This window comes from Camelus dromedarius, chromosome 20 (genome assembly GCF_036321535.1).
Source record: "Camelus dromedarius isolate mCamDro1 chromosome 20, mCamDro1.pat, whole genome shotgun sequence".
NCBI lineage: Eukaryota > Metazoa > Chordata > Mammalia > Artiodactyla > Camelidae > Camelus > Camelus dromedarius.
In genome coordinates this window covers 25,917,461-25,940,496 of record NC_087455.1, presented here as the reverse complement: position 1 = coordinate 25,940,496, position 23,036 = coordinate 25,917,461, and the positions used below count along the sequence as shown (strand labels likewise).

The window sequence follows — 23,036 nt, the reverse complement described above, 5'->3', positions numbered from 1 at the left end:
AATGCAAGTATAAGAATAAAATAAGGAAAAACATTAACGTTCAATGTGTTATTTTTTAGTCATTCAAATCGTATTGCTGCTTAGATATTGCATTTTGTCATTTATTAAAACTTGAAGGGTATTTGGTACTTAAGGGTTTGTATATAAAAGGCAATTCCTGACCTTTGCAAACTTACAGTTTATTTAAACAAGTAAAAATAATATATACATGAAAAACTGTACAAATTTTAATGCTCAATGTATTTTAATTGCTAAATTGGATGTAAGTTAGTTCAGAAAGAGGAGATTATCAGAGATACCTGAAACTACGAGGCAAGAGTTCACAGAATCTTTGGGCCTTGTGATGATCCTGGAAGAATTTGGGTACATGCAGTTAGAGGGCCATGGAGAAGAATCAGAACTTTGTTGTATAGTCAGGGCTCAGGAATGAGCACTGTAAGCAGGCAAACTCAATCACAGTAGGGAATCTAGGTTTGGAATTATCAATATTAGTTTATAGGGGAACCAGAAAGCAAGAAAGAGGCCTTTGATTTGATGTGATAATAAAAAGGAGGCCACTCTGTAAAACTCAAAATGTTCTGATATTTCCTTGATGATTTGTTTTGCTAACATTTATTTTGAATCTTTAGCAAAACATATTTTCCATACTTACTGCATTGTATTCTTCACTTTATGCCCATTACTTCTTATGCTTTTAGCAGAATTAGAGTGGATGTTTACCTCATCACCTGAACAGTACATTACTTAAACAAAATCCAGTGAACCATTGGTCTTACCCAATCCTGACTGGACATTCAGGGAAAGTCGAATCATTCCGTATATTTTGAAATGTTTCTATGACCATGAAGATATACTCTCCCTTGTGACAAAGGGACAGAGTATGGCTCTCAGTAATGTTAGAATTTTGGCCAAAAACTGTACATTCATACTTCAGTGTGGAGATTGACGTTGGGATTAGTATAAAGATTGCGAGTCATCACAGTGAACAGAAAATTTAAACTCACCTTAAGATTGTAAAGATGTTTTCTCTGGAAAGATTGCATTGATAAGCAATGAATCATTTAAATGTCATTTAAAAGAATAACAAGCCCACTAACTGAGGCCTTTGAAAAACTTCCCATCATCAAAATATAAACATAACAAGCTTTTTTAGTGTTTTTCAACTCAGTAAACTTTATTGAATGCATTAAGAGTGTGTATCCTTGAAGAAATAAATCAGGTAGTTATAAGATGGAAATAAAATAAAAGATGACACAATACCAGAATAAAAAAAAGTGATTATTGTAATTATGAATGGTCACTATGATTTTTTTTGTGTTCAAATATTTTATTTTTATAAACATCCAGGTTTAAAATCAGAAAAAAGTGTAATTCTTTAATGTTTATTTTATTTTTACAAATCCACACTTAATGTAAGCTTATCAAAGTCCAGGTTGGTAGTGATTGCAGGTAAAGTACACTGAGAAAAGACTATCCTTTTTAACAATGCTGTGCCAGCATCTTAGGAAATTTTTCTGAACCTTAAGGACAAAAATCAAGACCCTTTCAAAGAAAATTGAACCAAAATTCAACAGGCAAGGAAGACTTAATTCAAAACTCTTGCAGTAGGAAAGGGAGACTGAACTCAACTTGGCTGAAACAAAAAGCGGGAAGGTTTTTAAGTGCTGAGATGAGCTAGTAGAAAAGTACTGGGGGATATCAGAGGGAGGTTGGTCAATATGATTGGTCATCTGTGTTTGCTAATTGGTGCTTGTGGAAGTTAGTCTCCTATCCTCCCACAGAGCTGGATAACAAAGTGTTATCTCCTATGGTGACATTTCAAAAGGATGGCTCTCAGGTCTTTGAGGAAGACATTCCTGGGTTGTAAAGCTGGCAAGAAGCTAGAAGAAGATTTCCATTTCAAAGGGGCAGAAAATGAATTTCCGATTGTAATTTTTCTAAGGTAAATGTTCTAAGAATGGGGAAGTCAGGGGCCACAGTCAAGAAGCCTATCTAAAGTTTAGTTAGGTTAAGGGAAATGATAAGAGGCTGTCTTGGTCAACTCTTCATTTATATTAGGTTGTATCATGTACATTGACAATATTTGACCATTTTTGACCTATAAAAACAAGAGTTTCATACGGCTGGGATCCTGGGATCAAACTTCTTTGCACATTATTTTTTCATTTTGGAAAAGCAAACAGATCTGGAATCGTAGTTGTAGTTCTGCTCTTTCTCACTCTAGAATAAACTTGGGGATGGTTTTATACTTGTTTGCATAAATGTAGTGTGTATCAGGGAATGTGTTAATCAAAAACAGGGTAAAAATTAAAGTTAGCAAAAATGGAAAAACGGGTTAGCATGAAAAAAAAAAAAAGCAGACCTCAAAGCCTTGAATAGCTCTTAAAGAAATGTCACAAATTTGTTTCAGAGCTTCCTGTAAGTTAAAGCAAAGAAACAAGCATAAGTTGCAGTGATGACCCCTTGTTGTTGAACAGTGTTCAGGCAAACCAGATTAAAGTAAACCAGAAATTGTGATAATAGTTTTCCTGATGTTGAGACCTGATGCATTTTTCCATTGGGTGCTCATAAGGGCAACATTTGTGTATTGCCTAATATTTCACTAAACCTAATATCTGATTTTATAGGCCTGGTTTTGCTTGTTTACTTTTTATTTTCTTTAATCATGTCCCTCAGTGTAAACTCTTGGCAAAACCCCAAAGTATAATTCAGTAAAAGTAATTTGTTTAGCTTTAAAATAATAATATCCAGATATACAGTTCTCTAAAGATAGAGTTAAGAATGTCTAGAAGAATGAATTGTGTCAGACAGTAAGTACATACTTTTTGAGGGGAGGTGGTGGAGCATACCCAGACCCTTGATAAGAGTCAGGTAATACAGATTGTGAGACTTTGAAGTTATTAGTTTGGAGAGCAGAATTTGGAGTTCCCATATCCTTAATAGATATAAGTCCATATGTTTTAAGAATTAACCAAGGTAAGGTGGACTTGAAAGCCTCTTGGAATATAAGGAGATGATTTAGGATATGGACTTTTTATCTGCATAGTCTGCTAGAAGTCAGGGTCTATTAAACTTAGAACCCATTAGAATGATGGCACTTTCTGTATTCCCCTGTGGCTCCTCATGTGCCTTTGAACGTACACAGCAATTTTCAGAGTGCATTCTGTTTTGTTCTATTTTTTACATGATGGCATCTGTGTTAGTGAATTCTTCATGAGCAGAGACTATATTTTATTAATCTCTGTGTCCTTAGTACTTATGGCTTAGTAAATAGGGCACAGAAAACATTTTGTTGACTCTATACGTGATTTAAGAAAACCAAAGAAGTTTGATATTTAAAATTATATATCAAGTATGTAAAATTACCACAAACAATGTATTAATTCCACTTCCCCTCTCTCCTACATTTGCCACCTCGCAGTAGGTGCAACATCATAAAATATTGGGGGGTGAAGTTCACAGAGTCTGAAACATGATGGTAGGCAATGCTAGTTTTCTCCCAAGACCCTCTGTTACCCCTTTCCTTTCTAATAGCAGTGTGCTTTGTGGTTGGACAGATGGCTGCCTAGAATGATGGCTGCCTAGAATATTGGCTGCATTGTCTGGTCTCCCTTAGAATAGGAGTGGTCATGTGACTGTGTTCTGGCCAATGAAATGCAAGTGGAAGTGTTGTGTGTAAATTTTAGGGTGCATCCTTCTTTCCCTTTTTCTACTTTCTGCTGGAGGGACCCAGACACACTCAGTGGACTCAGCAGTCACTTGAAGCATGGCAGGGAACCATGTTCTAAGAATGGTGGAACAACAAGAAAGGGGCCTCCATCCTTGGTGTTGCCATATCTGCCTTGCACGTCTTAAGACTCAAGATTTGTTTCTATGAGAAAGAAGTAAACTTTGCCTTCTAAGACACTTTAATTTGGGGTGTTTTTGAAATTTGAAGCCTTGTATTCTCTACTTCAGGGAATGAATGTTTTATTTACATTTCAGTTAATTTTCAGTTAAGGCATTCAGCTTATCATAGGTTTGGTTTAATTTTATCTTTGACTTGACATGTCTTAAATTTTAAGAAAAAAAATTCATATTTTCTCTTGTGTGTCTAAAACTATGACAAAACTATTGACCTGGACAAAATACATCTGTGAAAAGACACATAGAGCAGGTTCTAAAGATACCACTTTCTTCCTTTTCTTTCTAGGTCTTCTCAAACTGTGATTAGCTAAGTGGTTTGTGCATCATTCTGGTAGCAAAGCTGAAATTCCCAGTGGTCTTGACCTACTCATTCCCTGTTCTGAAACCAAGAGACGGCTGCTTGACAAGACTCCTCCTTAAATTGCTGCAATGTCTGTATCTAGTTTATCGTGGTAAGTGAATTACTTTCTAACTTTAAAGGCAAGTGTATGTAGATCATGAAGCAGTATTTTGTGAGTAAGTTGCACCTTCAGAAGTGAAACGGAGAGTTAGAGTAACACTGTCAGTGTTTGTCTCTATGAGTCTTCTGTTCCACCTCTACTGGACTCTCCTTGGCTGGGCTTCCTCATGTTAGCACCGCACGTATAGTCAAAACCTACTTCAGTCTGTGAACAGTTTGGTCTGCCTACCATGATGTTGCATGTAACTGACCACAGCCATGTGTTGAGTTTAAAATTTAACTCTGAAGCTTGATGGGAGGAGGGGGTGCCTAATTGTGATCCCCACGTGTAACCTAGGAATTTCATAAATAAGGTTAAGATACTTTCATTCATATTTACAAATATCCAAGCAATATTCCCAGCTTTTAAAAACCAGTATGAGAAAATTATTTTTTACATATTAAAAGCAAAAAAATTCTTCCTCTAGAAGTTAAGTGTATGACCCTTGGAAAAAAATACAAAATAATTTGGCCCTTTCATTTGAAATCTCAGAAAGAAATACAATCCAGGAAACTTCCAAGTTTCTGGGGAAGTATGCAGTGTCAATCAGGTAAGGAGAGTGACCTGCAGCAGATGTTTCATGAATCTTCCTCTTCAGTAAATAATGACCGAAGGGAGACAATGATTGAGTTAATGTTCGTTTTGAGAGAGACAAAGGGATGTACAGAGCAATTGCAGGCATCCACCAACAGGTGAGAGGCTCCTGGCTATGATCTCAGGGAAGGAAATGTTGCTGGTGGCAGAGATCGTTAGCAGGAGACTTGAGGTACAAAGAGTTGAGAAAGGGTCCCATGTCTATAGCACAAAGGGGGAAATGGTGTGATGCCGAGGGGGGGCTTGAAAGGACTTTCAGAGCTTCCTTTCTTGATAATCGTCTTCAATTCTTCCTTTAAAAAATGTTTTTATAATATTTATAAGAAAAATGTTATAAAACATACAGTTTTTATGATATGCAATCTAAGTAAATATTATCAATAGTGAACAATGACATGGCGTTTATCATGTACGAGGCACTTTTTTTTCAGACACTTAGCCCAAAGATTCCTTACGGCAACCTTATTAGGAATTTAATGTTGTTATTTGCATTTCCACCAATGGAAAAGTTAGGCACAGAGAGTTAAGTAATTTGCCCAGTATGCCCACTAAGTAGCAGAAGTCAGGCAGCCATCTGGTGCACCTAACACAGCTACCCCTATAAAAACAAAAATGTTGGTGTGAAAATAATGTCCTTGCTATGTGCATGTGGCTTCAAGGCAAGTGCCCTGGTTCTCATTTCCAACCAGAATGCTTCCCTTAATGTCCTCCCAGATGGAAATCCCGGAGCCTCTCCTGGAAGGAGATGAGTATCTGGACCTGGGAACACTAGCAGGCATTAGCAGTAGCATTGAGGGTAGGATGCGGGGAAAGGGAATGAGCCCCCTAATTTCCTAGGAGAGGTAAGGAGATTGTTGCTAGCAGCAACTTAGTTGAACTTCCAAAATTATATAAAGTGAGCAATCTGAACTACCTAATATAAATCTTAGTTCCACGTGTTGTGTTACCGGCAAGAAATTGTCAGATTTTCATCATGATAACAAAAGAAGTGTGACAGAAAGATGCCAGCACTTTGCTGTAATTCAAGTGAAATGGATTTTCAATTGCCCATCTCATGAAGACCCTCCACCTCTAAATCCAGTACTTTCTACTCCCCTAGACCCTCCTGCACCCCTGCTTCCGTTAGTTTGGTGTTACTGTACATATGGGGACTGGTATGTAGAGAGAGATTCTAGTGGTGGCTCAGCTGACTTTGCCAAATGACATCTTTTGACCCCAAGTTGATTTTCATTGTGGTGCCTGCACACACTTCAGCTTTGTCCCACAGAATCTTGAAGACATTAGGGTACCTGGCAGAGGTGAAGGTGATTCAACTAGAGCCAGGTATGGAAGCAAGAGGACAGTGGATGAAAGTAAGAAGTCAAATAGCCAGTCACGATCTGTTGAGCATCTGTAATGTGCCATGTGCCGTGCTCTGCACTAACCACAGGAATGTAGGGTTGATTAAAAGTAAGGACTGCTCTTATAGGAGCTTACAGGTTAGCCAGGGGGACTAACTTGTGGTTGATGCTTGAACAGCATGGGTTTGAACTGAGCAGGTTCACTTATGTGTAGATTTTTTTCAGTAAATACTATTGGCCTTCCATACCTGTGGATGCGGAAACTGGGGAGATGGAGGGCTCCCTGTGGAACTTAAGTGTAGTGGATTTTGGTATCGTTGGTGGGTTGGTCCTGGAACCAGCCCCCTGTGGATACTGAGGGAAGGCTGTGATCAGATGACTTAATTTAATATGATAAGTGCTCTGAAAGGTATATCCAGGGTGGTTTGAAAATCGAACTGGATATTTGTTTTTTTTCTGCTCGGGAAGAAATGGCTTATTTTTCCTAAATATAAATGTACCTTTTGCATTTATTTCAAAAAGCAAAGAAATATGCTAATTACAAAGAGTCAAACTCTATAGAAAATTATAAGGTAGAAATAAAAAATGTAAACCCTACCATTTATAGAAAACCACAGCTATAAATGCTGAGGTATATTCTTTTCTACATATACTCACATATTTTTGCAAAAGTGAACTCAAACCATGCAGGATATTTTGCCATCTTCTGTTTTCACTGAATGGTTTCTAAGGCCGTCTCTCTATTCGAAGGGTGTAGAGTAACATCATCACGTGTAAAGGCTGGTGACATTGTCTGGCAGTCGTGTTATTGATTTCACGCATCCAGGACCTTCATGTGTTTTCTGATTTTTGTTTTTACTATTGTAAATACTTCTCTTGAGATGAAAATTATTCCGCTTTCTCGGGGTCACAAGGTGCTGTGCTGTTCTGAGTACCTGGTGAGGACCTGTCTTATTGCTGCTCCCTGAACTGCAGGCACCAAGGCTGTGGAGAAAATATGTGATTTCAGAGAAAGTGTCTTGTCAACTCCTTCCCTTTTTTATTTTAGAAAAGGACCCATCACGCATGCTCACCCTTTCACCAGATTTAGTCCCTCATAAACATTGAAAATGCTGATAACTGTCAAAGAAATGTTCTCTTACAGTTGACTAATAGATTTTTATCAAAAGTCAACAAAATAGTCCATCATGCTCTCCCATAAACTGGAAATATAACAGGGTCTGAACTGTGAGAGTTATTGATGTGCTGGCTAAAGTTGGAAGTGGTGAATGGGCTTTACTGAATATGCGTATAGTTAGTATAAAATGCTATTATGAATGTTGGCAAGTTCAGTAGTACTCTAGTAAGAGATTAAAACTGCTTTCAGTTTTCCTCTTTCTCTGCATATAGTGTGTTAGAATCCTAGAGTTGAGAAAGATGTAGAATTTGCTTTGTCAGATTATTCACATAATTTATGATATTTTTATCTACTTTCTTCTTTAATAAATAAGCGAGGAAGTGAATCATTCCATATCATTCTTTGGCATCTGCATTGAGGAGAAAAAAAACATTCTGGAGAGACAGAGCAGCCCATTTATTCTAAGGAAGGGGATAGGGGATGAATTAGGATCTTTTCTCAAAAGCTGCCTTGGCCACTCTTCTGCAAACTCGTTCTCCTGTTTACACTGTTGAGTGGTGGTCTCTTAGGGACAGGACTCGTGGTAGCAGAGCAAGTGGGGACTTGAACTGTCTCTGTTTTTGGAGGGATCAGAACCCACAGGAGGGAAAATGTGGATAAGTAGAGACTGGAAGGGAAGTTATTATCCCATGTTTTACAGTAAAGTTTAAAAGTCAATTGTCAATAGCCTGTTATTGGAGAAGAGGGAAAAAATAGAAAGGTTAGATATAAATATAAAGCTAATGCCTCTAACTGAAAAAAAGTTGAGACCTTCTGAGTGCTAGGGAAAGCTTCGTTGATTAGATACTGTGAGTATTGCTCAGCATGGGAAGTGCATGTAGAATGAATGACTAATCCTTTAAAGTTCTGGAAAGAGAAGGTGGGCTTGAGGGCCTAAAACTTAATCTTCTTGAAAGTGGAGCTGTTCAGCTTGTAAAGGAGTAGGTCCAGAACATACAAGAAGAGGTAAGTTGAGTTTAGGGGAGAACAAATAAGGAGAAAATAACCCAGGACAGAAAGTAAGGAGAGAATAAAATAGCCAAAATGAAAACTCAGTGTGTTCCCCCAAATGACATAACACATTTAGTTATAATGCAGTGATTTGCTTGTATTGTTTATATTCTGATGGGGAGGTAATTAGGTTTCTTCATTGATTTCCGCTTGGAGGAGGTACCAGGGATTGAACCCGGGACCTCTTGTGTGCTGAGCATGCGCTCTACCACTTGAGCTGTATACCCTTCCCCCTGTAATGCAATGATTTGGATGAAAGTCCATTTACCAGATTCTGAAAAATTTCCATATGTCTTTCTGTTCATAACATGCCCTTTCAGATAGAAACCCCTCATTATTAACATGATTAATGCTATTTTGATTTGGGCTTGACACTTTAAGAAAACACATTATATTTTTAGAGTTCCTGACTGTTTTTGGCTTTGAGCTATGTGCCTTTAGAAATAGCTTTCTAAAAATTAAATATTTATAGGAAACCTCCTGGATGTTTTTCTCCATATATGTCTACCTCAGATTCTTTCTCCTTACATAATCAAATAATTAGCAAAACAGAGTATTTTATTTTTATTCTTAAATACTAGTGCCAAATAGACATGAATCACACTTGGAAGACAATTGGTAAGTTTTCGTCTGCTTAGAGGAGTTTGCTTTCTTGTGGAGTTAATGAGTCTGAGGTTGCAGGTTCAGTTCCCACAGGGACCAATTAGCTCTGCTTTCTTTTATGACCAGAGCCTACACCTGTGACTTTGACCAGCCCTCCTTCCCAAATTCAACATTGGTCACAAGTCATTAGAAACAGCTGATTGATCATCACCAACTCATGATTAGTCTCGGGAAAAAAGTATAAACACTAAAATCAAGTGCTCTTCAGGGATTGATAATGGTCCCATGTATCAACTTCCTTTTGAACATCATCCAGGTCTATAAATATGCTTTGAAATTTGTCTTTTCATCAGTCTCAGAGGAATCTGAATTTACTCTGTTGTGAAACAACTACAGTAAATAATCACAGAATCCTCCTTTCTGTAGACGCCTTAATGTAAAACCGGGCAGTCCATTCCAACCCTTAATGCTAGAGGCACTAAACACCAGCTCTTTTTAGACTTTAATAATTAAGGTAAAGACCAATGAATGGTCTATGAAATAACTTTAGTCATTAAAATAGTTATGTAGGCTGTTGCATTTTTTTCAGCATGATCAAAATTAAATTGACTGTAAAATCTTAAACATTGTTTGCCACTGGTGTACAAATTTTCAGTGATAGTGTTATCTTGGTACATATCCCTCATTGTCTTCTTGTGTTTATTTGTTTGCTTGTTGGATTTTATTTGTTTCTTTATTTTTTTAAGTGTTTTTATGATTGTGAAGACAGTTCAGCTAATTTTAAAACTATTCCAGTTCGATTGAGGAAAAAAACACTTTTCAACTCAGGTGTATAGTCATTAAGAGTTAGATTCATTCATTTATACTTGGTTTTATGTTCTTTTCTAAAGACTAGGATTATTGTTATGCGTTTTATAGGAATTTAATTACTGTGCAGTTAGATACATTAGTATAGTTTAATTGCATTATTTTTATGTAAATTAGGAGTCTTTTAAATCCTATTTTTAATTTGTTTTATTCATCCATTTCTTCATTCAACAAATATTTTGAGTGCCTACAATATACAGATTTCAATGCTGTGGATAGAATGTTGAAGGAAACAGAAGTCCCTAGTCTCATTATGCTTATGTTCTAGTACTGAAGACAGATACACAGATTAACAAATATGTTTTATAGTATCAGATAGGGATAAGGATTTTGAAGAATAATCAAGCAGAATGAAAAGGTAGAAAAGCAGGGTGATGGCGGGAGTAGGGAGTTGGTCAAGAAAAGTCTCTTGGACAAGGTGGCATTTAAGTAGAGAGGGAACGGTTTGTACAACCTACAGAGGAATGCTGTTTCAGGCAGAGAAACAGAGGGACAAAAGCCCTGAGACTGAAATGTACCTGGTGTGTCTTAGGAACCATGCAGGTAGCTAGTTTAGTGGAAACAACCAATAGAGGGGAGAGTCCTCAGAATTGGGCTTGGAGAGGTAGCAGGGGCCATGTAGGTCATGAGAAAGACTGAACTGTATTCTTAATGTGATGTGAAACCTTGCCCTCACTTATCAGATTACAGGCAAAATTTCATCTAAAATATAAATTTAGGGAAATTCAGTACTGGGAAGAACTGAGTGTTGAGACTGGAGTCTTGATCTGATTTAAATTTAAAAGGACCTCTCTGTGATCTTCAAATTTTATTAAAACAATTCATATTATATTCTTAAAATAAACACACAGCAGATATGATTAATGAGATGTAATAATGAAAAGAAAAATAAGTTAATGAAAAACCTTTTTCACAAGTATAGCCTGTGTCTTATTATCATCCATTTTAAAGGATCCAATAAACCTGATATATCTGAATAATGATATAAAAGAAATTTCATCCACAAAAATATCTTGCATTAAGGAGTTTTACAGTAAATGAATGAATGTTTTTGTAAATTGTGGAAATTCAGACTACATTATCTATTATCCAACTCCTATTTTACATTTATTTTGAAATCCCCACAATGAACTTCAAAGTTAATTTCTCTATATAAATGCAAAAGTGAATTAAGCAATGAAATGTCTATTTTACACTGGTTGTTTATGTGCATGGTTTTAGCGAGGAACCAGATGCAATGTAACATCCATCCAAGTGCTAACGTGTTTTGGAGAGAATGTTGGCATGAAAGTACTAGATGTCCTTTCTTGGGAAAAAAAAATTCACCTTTATTCTAAGATTATGGCCTTTCTACACTTTTGCTGGTAAAATATTGTTTCTTTTATGGTACTGTTTCCAGATATAAGTTAGTGTATTATTTTTTGTGTCTTTACTTGGCAAGATAAAAGTTGGAACCACCATGTTGATCCCACTCCTCCCCCAGTTTACTTGGACCATAAAATCAAGAAGTCTGGAGCTTCTGGTGTACTTGGAATTATTTCAAACTGGCTCCAATCCAAAGTATTAATTGCCAATAGTATATTGATCCAGGTCACAGAAGAAATCATCCGTGGATGCCTGCCACTTTCATTTGGCACCCTGGGGTTGTAGATTCAGTATACTGAGAAAGTTTGAAAATGACTTCATTGCCTAAAATGGGATAACATTGTCTTACAAGCATATAATATTCAACCTACTGGGTTTTTCTTTTGCTAGACCTCTGCTTATAAAAGGAAGCATCTTTCTTCCTGGATGCATTTTTACCAGGTGATATCTAGGAAGCATCTCTGCAGGTTTATCATTACTACTTTCCTGCTGTTTATTTTTAGTCATGTTTAGCACTTATGCATTTTCCATCTTTTTGTAATAATTGCATTTTCTTTATCAGATAACATTAGAGTTTTCCTACTGGTGGTTCAGCAGACTCCTTTTTTGTTATGAACAAAATCAATTAGTTCATTGCTCAATGATACTGAACTTATTAATGCTAATCCCAAGTAATAAGAAATATCTATATTTCTTGGTAACAATTTTGAGCCTTTGAATGTGTTTTGATTTCCCAGAATTTGGAAAGTTAACTGCTCTCACATTCACAGAGTTCACATAAATGATATTGGTGAGTTGAAACTATTAATAATAGATACCAAGTTGAACTCAAGTGAAAATATTCCTTTGGTCTAGGTCTGCTTGGATAAAATAGTGCATGATTTTACAACTTCAGTGCTAAGTATTCAGAGCGGCTCAGCAGCATTAGACAGAGACAGAATAGCCTCTGCTGATGGATGATTCCTAAGGAGCCAGGCACACTGGGCCTCCCTGGTTCAGCTGAGAGCTCGTGGTAAAGCCTGAGGTTCTGAGACTCCACCATCTTTTCTGACAGATACATTTCATGCAGGAGGGATACTGTTGTTCCAGATGCTTTTTCATCTTTATGCCTACTAGCTTCCTGGACTCCTGCTGTAACCGAAAATTGGTTTTACTGCAACATTTGACAAAAAAAAATTAGATTAGGTTAACTACTCTTTGGTTTTAGATTACTGATACAAAGTGCTTTCATGACTATGACAGAAAAAAATTGAAATTCAAGCTAAGTGATGTCCCTGGGTGCATTCTCATTCAGACATTTTCCCTGAGGTTTTTATAGTATCATAAAACTGCCTTTGGATACAGAAGTTGCACAGAATCAGGCTCACTGAAATTTTGATGATCTTTTTCAACCTATAATATTCTTTTTAGTGTTCTTATGGAAAACTAGCCAGATATTTGAAGTGACTGAAAAGATAATGGTATGAAAACATTTGAAAGCCATCTATTTCTTTGCTTACATGTGAAAGCTTTCATTATGTTTATTACTTCTGGGTTCTCATGAACTGAGTAAGAGAAAGCAATTTTCTTGAAGTGATGATTTGCTTGGTATCCCTCCATAATTTTTATAAGTTCAGATTTTAAGCATTTGGAGAACAAAACAGACTTATAAAATACGTATTGTATTTGGCAAGTTATAAATGTGATTGATTGAGTTGAACATTGAGCTACAGCTGTTACCGGGACACGTATGATGAAATATATGAAGCTTCCACTTCCCAGTTAGAACGTATCTGGACAGCCAACTGCTCCAACAGAGATGAGGTCATCTTACACATTGTTGGCACCTGGTGCTCAACAGATGCTTTGCACTCATGAATGGCTGAATGTTCACTAGAGCACTCAGTCTAATTCCCCAGCCGTGAACTATAATGTGTTCATATATATAAGTAATATGATTGGGAAGATTTTAGTTTAAGAAAAAAGGTCCAGCATTGAAACAAGAGGTGAAGTGATTCAACTGTCATAAGGTTATTCTGTATCTAATGTATGCAGACATTTGTTGCTGGGCACTGAGGAGTTTTGTGGATATGTTTTCAGCTCTGAATTAGAGCTCTGGCTCATTTGAGCTAATGTAGGAACTGTCCTGATATTTGAGAAAGTGAAACAGCTCTGTTCCTCCAGTGATCTTGATTTTTAACCTCTACACTTTGGAGAAATTTCCTCAGATCCATGTTCTGTCATCTTCTGCCCTTTCTAACTGTCCCTTAGCCTTTTCACATCACCATAAATTATTGACCAGCACTGGCAGGGTATTTGCTTAAAATCATGGAACATTTTCTAGAAGGAAGCTGCAAGGTCACATAGGAAATTAGTTACAAAGTTGGGGCTCAGAGATAAGGACCAGTCAGTGATGAACCATCTTGTTACAAAATGAGAAAAATAAAGATAATATCAGACTAATTTTGCCGAATTTCTTTATTTTGTCCAAAATGGAATACTACAATGATTATTTGATATCAAAATGGTCTTCCTTTATGAAGAGAAGATGATAATAAATAGTAATCATTGTCTCTAATTGATAAAAGCAGAAGTATTTAGCCCAAAAGTAGATTCCAATTTTAATTTTCAGATTTGTATTTCTACTTGAAACTAAGGATCGGGAACTACTGATCTAGTTCAGATAACTACCCAAACCATGAATCCCATCAACAGAAATGCTAACAGCGATAATCCAGACTTTCCTCCAAATCCTCCCTGTGAGTTCCCGGCTGCATGGGCTTCCTGCATGATCTGGGGCTCTTCTGATTATTACAGATTTTCCTTTGCATTGGATCTAAGGCTACTACTCTAATTACTATTTAAAGAAATTTTTACCTAAAACCATATATGCTGTGTCTAATACAACATTTTCGCAGATATCTTCTAAAGACCGCTAATTCCATGGTATATGTTAACAGGTTTCACAAGGAGGAGGGGGAACCAGCCAGATTATTTGGGGGAGCAACAGCTCAAACAGTAGATTACTTGATTTCAATACTTCACAAAATCTTTATTGGGCTAATTCATTCAACAGATGTTTATTGGGAACCTACTACATGGAAGGCAGTGTTCCATATTCTAGTCTATACTGGAGATATTTAAGAGGAAGATACAATAATCGGAATTTTCCAAACTTAGACTATGGAATTTTTTTTTGTTTCTTACAGTCGGTGTTATTTGGGGCATCACTAAAATCATTAGATAAAAGCTATCTTTTTCTCCTCCTCTGCCTTTCTTTAAATTTTCTTAAACTAAACATGTTGATTCCTTTAACCCTTACTCAGTTACACACTTTCCAATCCCAGATTCTGTCCTACCCTGAATATGCCTTAGCTTGTCTTTGCTTCTGTTTTTGAAAATTTGGTTAGTAACTGAACACAAAAACCAGGTTTGGTTTGACCTCAGGCAATATGGGACTGCTGTCTTCTTTTTCTGGTCATATATTTTATAAGTGTTTTTGCCAGTTTTTTCATGTGGTTATCAGATATGAGCTGTGAGTCCATAATGAGCACATGTCTCTATCAAGCATCATCTTGTTAGAGCTGGCCCATCAACCTGTCATATTAAGATCATTTGGGAAAGTTGTTTATTGGACTTTTGAGGAAAGCTACCCACTCAAGTCTATCTTAAGTAGGAACAGGTTATTGTAGAAATAACTCTGGAATGAGGACAGTGTCTCAGCCATACAGTCAAGCTTGCTGTACTTGAGAAACAGCATCATGAGAAAGTGTCAGTGGAACACTGAGACGGTGGTACCATTGGGCTTCACAAAATTAAGAATGTGGTTCGGAAACTGAAGGCCGGTTAGGGTGCATTGATGCCCTAGTGACTGTCATCTCACTGCCCCCAGGAGCAAAACTTCATTGTTCTCTCTTCTAGTTCTTTTGCATTAATCTAATTCTCTCATGCCTGACTTTCTTTATGACCTTCTGATTCTGCACGTGCTACCACTGCCTGAGCCTCACCATATATTTCAAGCTCAAGAGATGGAAATTCAGTACACCATTGTCTTATTGCAATAGCTTTCTCTCAATCAAGTAGTTCTAATATGGCGTTTTAATCTACCATATGGTTCCTGTAACAGGCTTGATTTTGATAACTGTCTTTGAGATAAATTAGTCATAAGTAAGGCCACAAGTAAACTAAATAGATTAGTATAGAACAGTGAGGGTTTTTAAAGTGTGGTCTTTGGGCTAGCAGAATTAGCATCGTTTGAAAACTTAGAGGCTCCACCCCAGCCCTACTGAATCAAAAATTCTGGGGCTGGGATCCAACAATCTATAGTTTATCGAGCCCTCCAGGTGATTCTGATGCTCAAGTTTAAGAACAGATGGTATAAAACTGTCTCTCTGGAGTCTAGATTTATAGTGTGACTGCCAAAAATAATGACTTTGGGTATAATTGATATGCAGAAGATCCTTCTGATAATATTTAACTAACAGTTTTAGCTAGTTTTTAAAGTTGTTTTTTGACAAGAGGAGAACATTGCCAGCATATAAGATCATACTTCTTTTCCTGTTAGCTGTGGCATCAAATTGATGTAAATTTCAGCCTAATTTTTTTGGTATACAAGTTGAGAGCAATAATTCCAATTCCTTAATGCTTGAAACAGTCAAAGGGGAATGTATAGTGCTGGAGGCCATCCTTGCCCATTCTGCTTTTCATGGTTTAAAAATATATATAACAGCTTTATTGAAGTAGAGTTCATGTGTCATATAATTCACCCATTTAAAAAATACAGTTTAATATCTTTTAGTATATTCTGAGTTGTGCAACCGTCATCCAATTAGTAGAACATTTTCTTCACCCCAAAAGAAATCCCATACCCTGTAGCAGTCTCTCCCCATTCCCTCCCTTACCCAGCTCCCCCCTCAGCCATAGGCAAACATTAATCTACTTTCTGTCTCTATGAATTTGCCTCTTCTAGACATTTCATGTAAATGGCATCATATAATAATACATGGTCTTTTGTTACTGGCATTTCTGACTTAGCCTAATGTTTTCAAGGTTCATGCAAGTTGTAGCATACATCAGTACTTCATTCCTTTTCATTATTCCAAATAATTCCAAATAATAGTCCACTAAAGAGATGTACTGTATCTAAATATAGACTGCATTTTAAATATAAATAGATACACATTTCATTTATGCCTTCATCAGTTGATGGACACTTCGGTTGTTTCCACATTTTGGAATCAATAATGCCACTACAAACATTCATGGTACAAGTTTTTATGTGGATGTTATTTTCATTTATCTTGGGTAGTAATTAGGACTAGAATTGCTGGGTCATATGGTAACTCTGTATTTAATTTCTTTAGGAACTGCCAGACTATTTTGCAAAGTGTAGCTACATCATTTTATGTTCCCTCCAGCACTCTGTGAGTGACAGTTTCTCCATATCCTTGCCAGCAACTTGTTGTTATCTGTCTTTTGAATTGCACCATCTTAGTGGGTTTGAGTAGTATCTCACTATGGTTTTGATTTGTACATTCTTAATGATTAATGATAATATATTAAACATCTTTTATATGCCTGTTGGCTACTTCTTTGGAGAAACGCTATTCATATCTGCCCATATTTTAATTGGGTTATTTGACTTCTCATTATTGAATTACAAAAGTTCTTTTACATATCCTTGATTCAGGTCCTTATCAGATATATGATTTCATGGTAGTGTTTTTTTCATAGAGTCTTGAAAGACTAGATATGATTTCTGTGTATGGAGAAGGAGATTAATGAGAGATTTAAAGAAGGGAATTTTCTTTTCAGTGAAACACAGAGTGGCAATAGTCACTGCTACAATAATTCAACATCAGATTCATCTGTTATGTGGGCAGGCTATTTAACTGAGGGATTTTGCTTGACATTTGTTGAAAAAACCAATGCAGAGTTTTAAAGGAAGAGGAGTTTATCTAAGAAGTAGATAGCTAAACAATGAAGCATTCAGAGTGAGAATTAAATATAAGCTATGAAGGGTGGAAATTAGGATCCCATTTATTTGTGACCCAAGGGAACAGTTTCTCTGGAATGGCAGGACAAGCACTGTAATGCACCAGCTTATGAGTGAGGGAGAAGGATGATGTGGATACGGTATACATTGGCCTTTAGTCAGTAAATTGGGGTGTGATGAGTGGGAGAGAGGGGGCTGGTCATGAGGTGGAATCCAGATCAAGGAGGAGGAAGGGCTTTAGATTGGAAAGATTTGAGCACGTTTGAGGCAATGGATAGGAAGTGTGTGGAGAGGGAATAATTGTTTGGATATAAAGGAGAAGGTAGGAGCAAAATCTCAGTGAGGCAGAGCAGGACAGAATAGAAGACATAAGGGGAGCAGGTCCATGCTGGCTGTCAGGTCACCCTTCCAAGCTCCTCAGCCATCTGCAGATGTGGGATTTACACGGACAGGCTGTGTCTTTACTGTTCACGTCATTTACTGTTGACCCGAAAGAGATTTCTGACTCTCATCACATCCCTCTTCATAGTATAGTCATCTGAAGTTTCTGTCCAACCATCAGGGTTGGTTTGTTCATGAAGTAATGTCCTTTATTATAGAATATCCGGTATTACTGAGTTTTTTTTTACAGTGACATTCTGAAGACAGGATTTAATTAAAAAATTCATCTGATGTCCCTTATAATTCAGTATTTTAATAGCGTAAATATACCTCTAATTACACCACAACTTCAGGTGCAGGCGGATGTGTGAAACGGTTACTAATTGTAATCTCTTAGCTGCAGCAAAATTAATAAACCATAATGTACAGAATTCTAAATGTTAGATTCTTAATAAGCAATAAGTAAACATTTCTTTTGAAATTAGTCTTCCTTCAGATGGTGTTCTTTTTGTTTTTATGGTTTATAAATGAAGCTTTCCTATCGATGTGATATCAATATCTAGAGAATGAATGTATGAAAATCAGGTTTTTAACTGACCAGAAATCAGGAAAGCCAGCTTTAAGTCCCTCTGCAGTAACTGTCTCCATTGTTAAATCACCTTCTCTCTGGACACCTTGTTTCTTTATGGTCAAATTACAGAGTCCAAGAATGAAATTCAAAGTGCCTGCTAGCTTTGTTACTTTGTGAGTCTTTATGTAAATTTGGAGTTGCATTTTCTCTCTTTGTTTATTAATCCAGATCCCTAAGTTAAAATATGTATAATATATGTGTGTGTATATATATGTGTGTGTATATATATATATACACAAACACACACACACATACATACATATAATTCTGATTTAAAGGTATAATGCAACATACTGTCTTATTTTCTCATTGCTGATTTTTTTCAATTGAGTGCAAATCCTCCAAACAGAAATCCTACGTTTACTTCCTGTCCTGAATCCTTTTCTGTAATGTTGGTCCAGAGCTGCTTGCCAGGCTGACCCTGGCTCAGGTCTCTTGAGCTGCGTTTACACACTTGCTGGGCGTCCTCCTCCACGTGAACCATGTTTGCGATGATGCACTTTCGCCCCATAGCCCAGCCCTGCCAGAGGGTCCGGCAATACGATAGCTCCTTCTCTACTCCAAATTCTCCTTTCTAGCTCTGTGAATGACAGTGAGGTTTTTTGGTTTGTTTTGTTTTGTGGGGATGGGGATGGGGATGGGAATGGGGGACTGTGGGAGTGTTTTCCATACTGAGCACTGTGCTAGGTCCTCTGTAATATAATTTCAGTAAATTTTTATGTCTCTCCTGGAAACTGGGTAATCACCTGGGTAATCACAGCTGACACCCAAAGTCTTGGCTCTTCTCTGTTTTTTGTACATCACAAGTAACCATGGGGACAAAGACAACTAGGCTTACCTAGAAGGAAGAACTTTTATACTCTTTATTTACACTTTTTTCCCCCTGGATGCCTCGAAGGGTGGAGGGGAGAGAGACTTGAAGTACATGGGCAAGGAAGGATTGATAAACATGTCTCTGGAGAGCATGCTCATTTCATTTGAAAGTGTCTATTTCAATGGAAATCATGTTTTCCTATTGTTAGTAATAAATGATCAGAAAAGCAGTTGTCATCCCTTGAGTTGCTTGTGTAATGAGGCAAGAACACTGTTGATCAGTGTTTTAATTAGGTTATAGCATGAAAGGTGTTTTTAAATTTCTCTTTGTAAAACTCCCTTGCATTTTACATGGTTAACATCACTGGTTTCCATACATCTGAATTTATCTCCAGTAGCTGTAATAAGCCATGCCATATTAGTTTGGGAATGTGTTATCGCTGACATGTGTTACATCCTCTAGGCAGCTACAAGACTGCATTAAAATGAAGCATTGGTTGTAAACCAGATGTGTGCCTTGTCACTGCATCATTTGAAAGACTATATTATGAAGAAATTGATGCAGTGTTCACAGATCTATCAAGATTATCTTGCACATGGTTGATAAAAACAAAGGGAGCAAATCATTACTGTATAGAGGTTGGCAATTCATCATGTATTGACTGCATACTTTTGACCAAAAAAAAATAAAAAGATGATCAAGATTGACTCTTAGGCTTCATCTAGCTAATAGTCTGGTGGAGGAGCCAGAGAGAGAATTGAATTTTCAGTACCATGGGAATCACCTTTATTTTGTTTATCCTATTTACCAAAATGGTCTGAATTCATAAATCACACAAACCAAGTCAAAGCTGTCCCTAAGCAGAATTCTTTTACCATATAGCACTTTGGGTAAAAAAAGGAGAAAAAAAATCACCCATAAAACTGTGAGATGAAAAACACTTGGCATAATAGTAGCTCCTCGGGAAAAGACCAAGGGGTTTTATTTGTCCATAAGGTCAATATAAACCAGAAGTGTGATGAGCTCCTGTACCTATTGCAGTCTGTGGCATTTATAACAATATGGAGCAAAAACAAATGGGCAAGGGGGAAGACTTCATCTGGCTGCTATAATAGTTAAATCACATGCAGAGGATGGTGCATACTTTTGACTGTCATCTGTTGGAAGAGACTGACAAAATGAACCCTGTCTATTAAAGGTACATAAAAATAGAATGGAATCTCATAAAGATGGTTTCATTAGAAAGTGTTAGTTAACTCTAAGGCCAATATGGAGTCTGTGATGATGGTGATGATGATAATCGCTAATGATAACTAATGCTTAGTGTATTATTCAGTGTCCTCACAATTCGGTAAGGTAGGGATACTTATTATCAGTCATTTTACAGATAATAAAATGGGCATAGAGAGGTTAATGCACCTCCCCAAGATCACACAGTCAGGAAGAAGGACCCTTGAGCTCCCGTCCTTAATGGTAGTGCCATGCTGCACCACATGTAAACAGCTGCCCGTCCTTGACAGTGCTGTCCTAGGACTGCAGCACTTTGCATGAGGAGAGGATGATTTTATATAGTGCCAGGGTGTGGAACTAGCCAGTGGGTTACATATGGCAGACAGAATCCCAGACTTTTATCTAAAAGAATTTTGTAATAAGCAGAGGCGCTCAAGAAATGGCAGGAGGAGCTGTTTTAGGTATGATGTGCCCAATCCAGGGAGGCTCTTTCCTTTGGTCTGGCCCTAATGGAAATGGAGATTTTCAGTTATCTAAGAAATTGAGTTGTCAAAAAGCTTTTGTTGCTGCGCTGTTACACTGTCCTTAAAGTATTGGCTCAAAACAATATTAAAGAGCATTTTGTTATTTCCCATACGACTCCCAGTCTGGATTCTTTATTTTATTTTGTTTTATTTTCAGGGATGGAAATAGAGAGTTCTGTTCAGAACTCAAAGTAAACATGCTGGGACGGGATTTTCTCTTCAAGGAAGAAGGATATCTGAACCCTTTCCTTACCTTCCCTGGAGCAGCAGTGATGAGCTGTGACAGTTACCTAATTGGGGGCAGGTTAATAACATTTATTTCCATCCTTTAATAGCAATATTACAAAAGCAAGCTGGCAAAAAGTCTAGGGAGAAAATTCTCCTTGGTACTTTGGGGATATCATATGATCCATTTGTTACAATTCATATAAGCTGTCTTCTGATAAAGGTACACACAGATCTTAGTTCAGCTTACATAATAGCCACAATTTCATAGAAATATTTACATCTAACATTTATGGAGCAATTTATATGTGAGAGGTAGCATTTCAAGCACTTTGCATTGTAATGTCCTTAATCCTTACACTAAGCAAAGGAGTTAAGAATTACAAGTGTCCCCTTTATAGAGAAAATAAATGTACAGAAATAATGTGAGTGCCCAAAATCACACAGGGAGTGTCTCAGATGTGATTTGAACCTTAGTAGCCTCAGTCCAGGGCCAACACTCTTAATCAGGTCTCTCTATGGCCTCATTATCCAGGAGAGAAGCAAACTCATTCATTGTGTGGTGAGTGCATAGGGCAGACACTGAAGGTTGGCTCAATTGATACCCACTCTACTCCCATTCTAGCATGTCCTCCTCTGCTTGGAACCTGGAAACTCAAAAAGCACCTTTTCAATCTCCCTTGCAGCTAGAACCTTACTTGTGCTCTAGGCTCTTCCAAGCAGGTTCTGCTGACTGTGGCTTGGAGTGTGTAGAAGTGAGATGTGGAAAAGGCAGCAAAGGCACTTGGTCCTTCTGTAGATATTGGTCTCATCTTTAGCATCATTGCAGCTGTGGAGAGGCGGGAGTGGCAGCAAGATTTCTTCTAGAAAATTCTTGTGATGTGGCTGGGAACTTCTGTAACTACTTAATAATCCTGTAATAAAATTCTTTCTACTTAAGCTAGCTGGGCTACAGTCCCCATGAACAAGAACCCTGATGAATGCAGAGGTCTTCAAGTCTATAAAGGAATATTATCCAAGCATCTCTCTGACCCTTGGTGTCACTCCAGTACTGGAAAGTTGGCCAGAGGCAAGGCATTCCTTCAATATTAGAAAGTTGGACTAGGAAGCCCATTTCAAGTTTAAAATTCTCTAATTTTTAAGATCAAGGACCAGGAACAGGGCAGAGAAGATACTTCATACACTTGCTTAAGCTAGTTTTTCAATAGAGTTTAGCCTTCCTTTTCTGAGTTAACCATCTCACAAAAAGCATCACAATGCTCAGAGATAATATGTCTGGCACAAAAGTGATGGACATTGTCTTGAGGAATAATAAACCTACATATTTAAGAAAGGCTTCCCAAAGCAGTGCTTGTTATGTTAATACCCTCAGTTGTGGAGAAGCAATAATGGAGACTTTTCTCACCTCTCTCTTGCCTTTATTTTTCTTCTCTTGCCCTCGCCCCAAGTGAAGGTGAAGTTGGGAGAGTGGCTAGGGCGGTGTAGGAGGCATCCCTGGACGTGAACAGTCATTGAGAAGGGTGGGGTGAAGCCCAGACAGTGAGTCTGCAGGTTTAACTGAGGTGAAGGGAAGGGCAGAGAAACAGGAGAAGATAAGGGTGGAGATAGGAACTTAGAACTAAGGAGATAATCTTCTATTCTGTGGTTTGGCTAGTGGGTTTTGTTGTTGTTGTTGTTTTTAGCAGATTTTTAAAAAGGCTCCTTTAAGAAGATTAATATGAAATTGACAAGTTGGATGATTGGCAATAGGAAAGAGACAGAAGGAAGAATAGTTAGGAATCTGCTTCAGGACTAAACACCCGAAATATAAAGCTAGAAATGGGAAGTTCAGGATTAGCAAAATCCTTACTGATCCAAGTTAGGAAGTTGTTGGGGAGCTGAGTACACACACACAAAAAAAATCAATAAAAGCTTT

General features: G+C 37.4%; 1 protein-coding gene across 3 annotated transcripts in view; it reads left to right on the top strand.

Moving 5' to 3' along the window:
* Nucleotides 1–23,036, top strand: part of OXR1 (oxidation resistance 1) — a 378,919-nt gene that overhangs the window by 72,591 nt on the left and 283,292 nt on the right. For all 3 annotated transcript variants that reach the window (XM_031439482.2, XM_010981859.3, XM_031439480.2), the window contains exon 2: nucleotides 4,193–4,358. In XM_031439482.2, coding sequence (XP_031295342.1) covers nucleotides 4,336–4,358 — 23 coding nt within the window. In that variant the 5' untranslated portion in view covers nucleotides 4,193–4,335. The remainder of the gene's footprint in view (nucleotides 1–4,192; nucleotides 4,359–23,036) is intronic.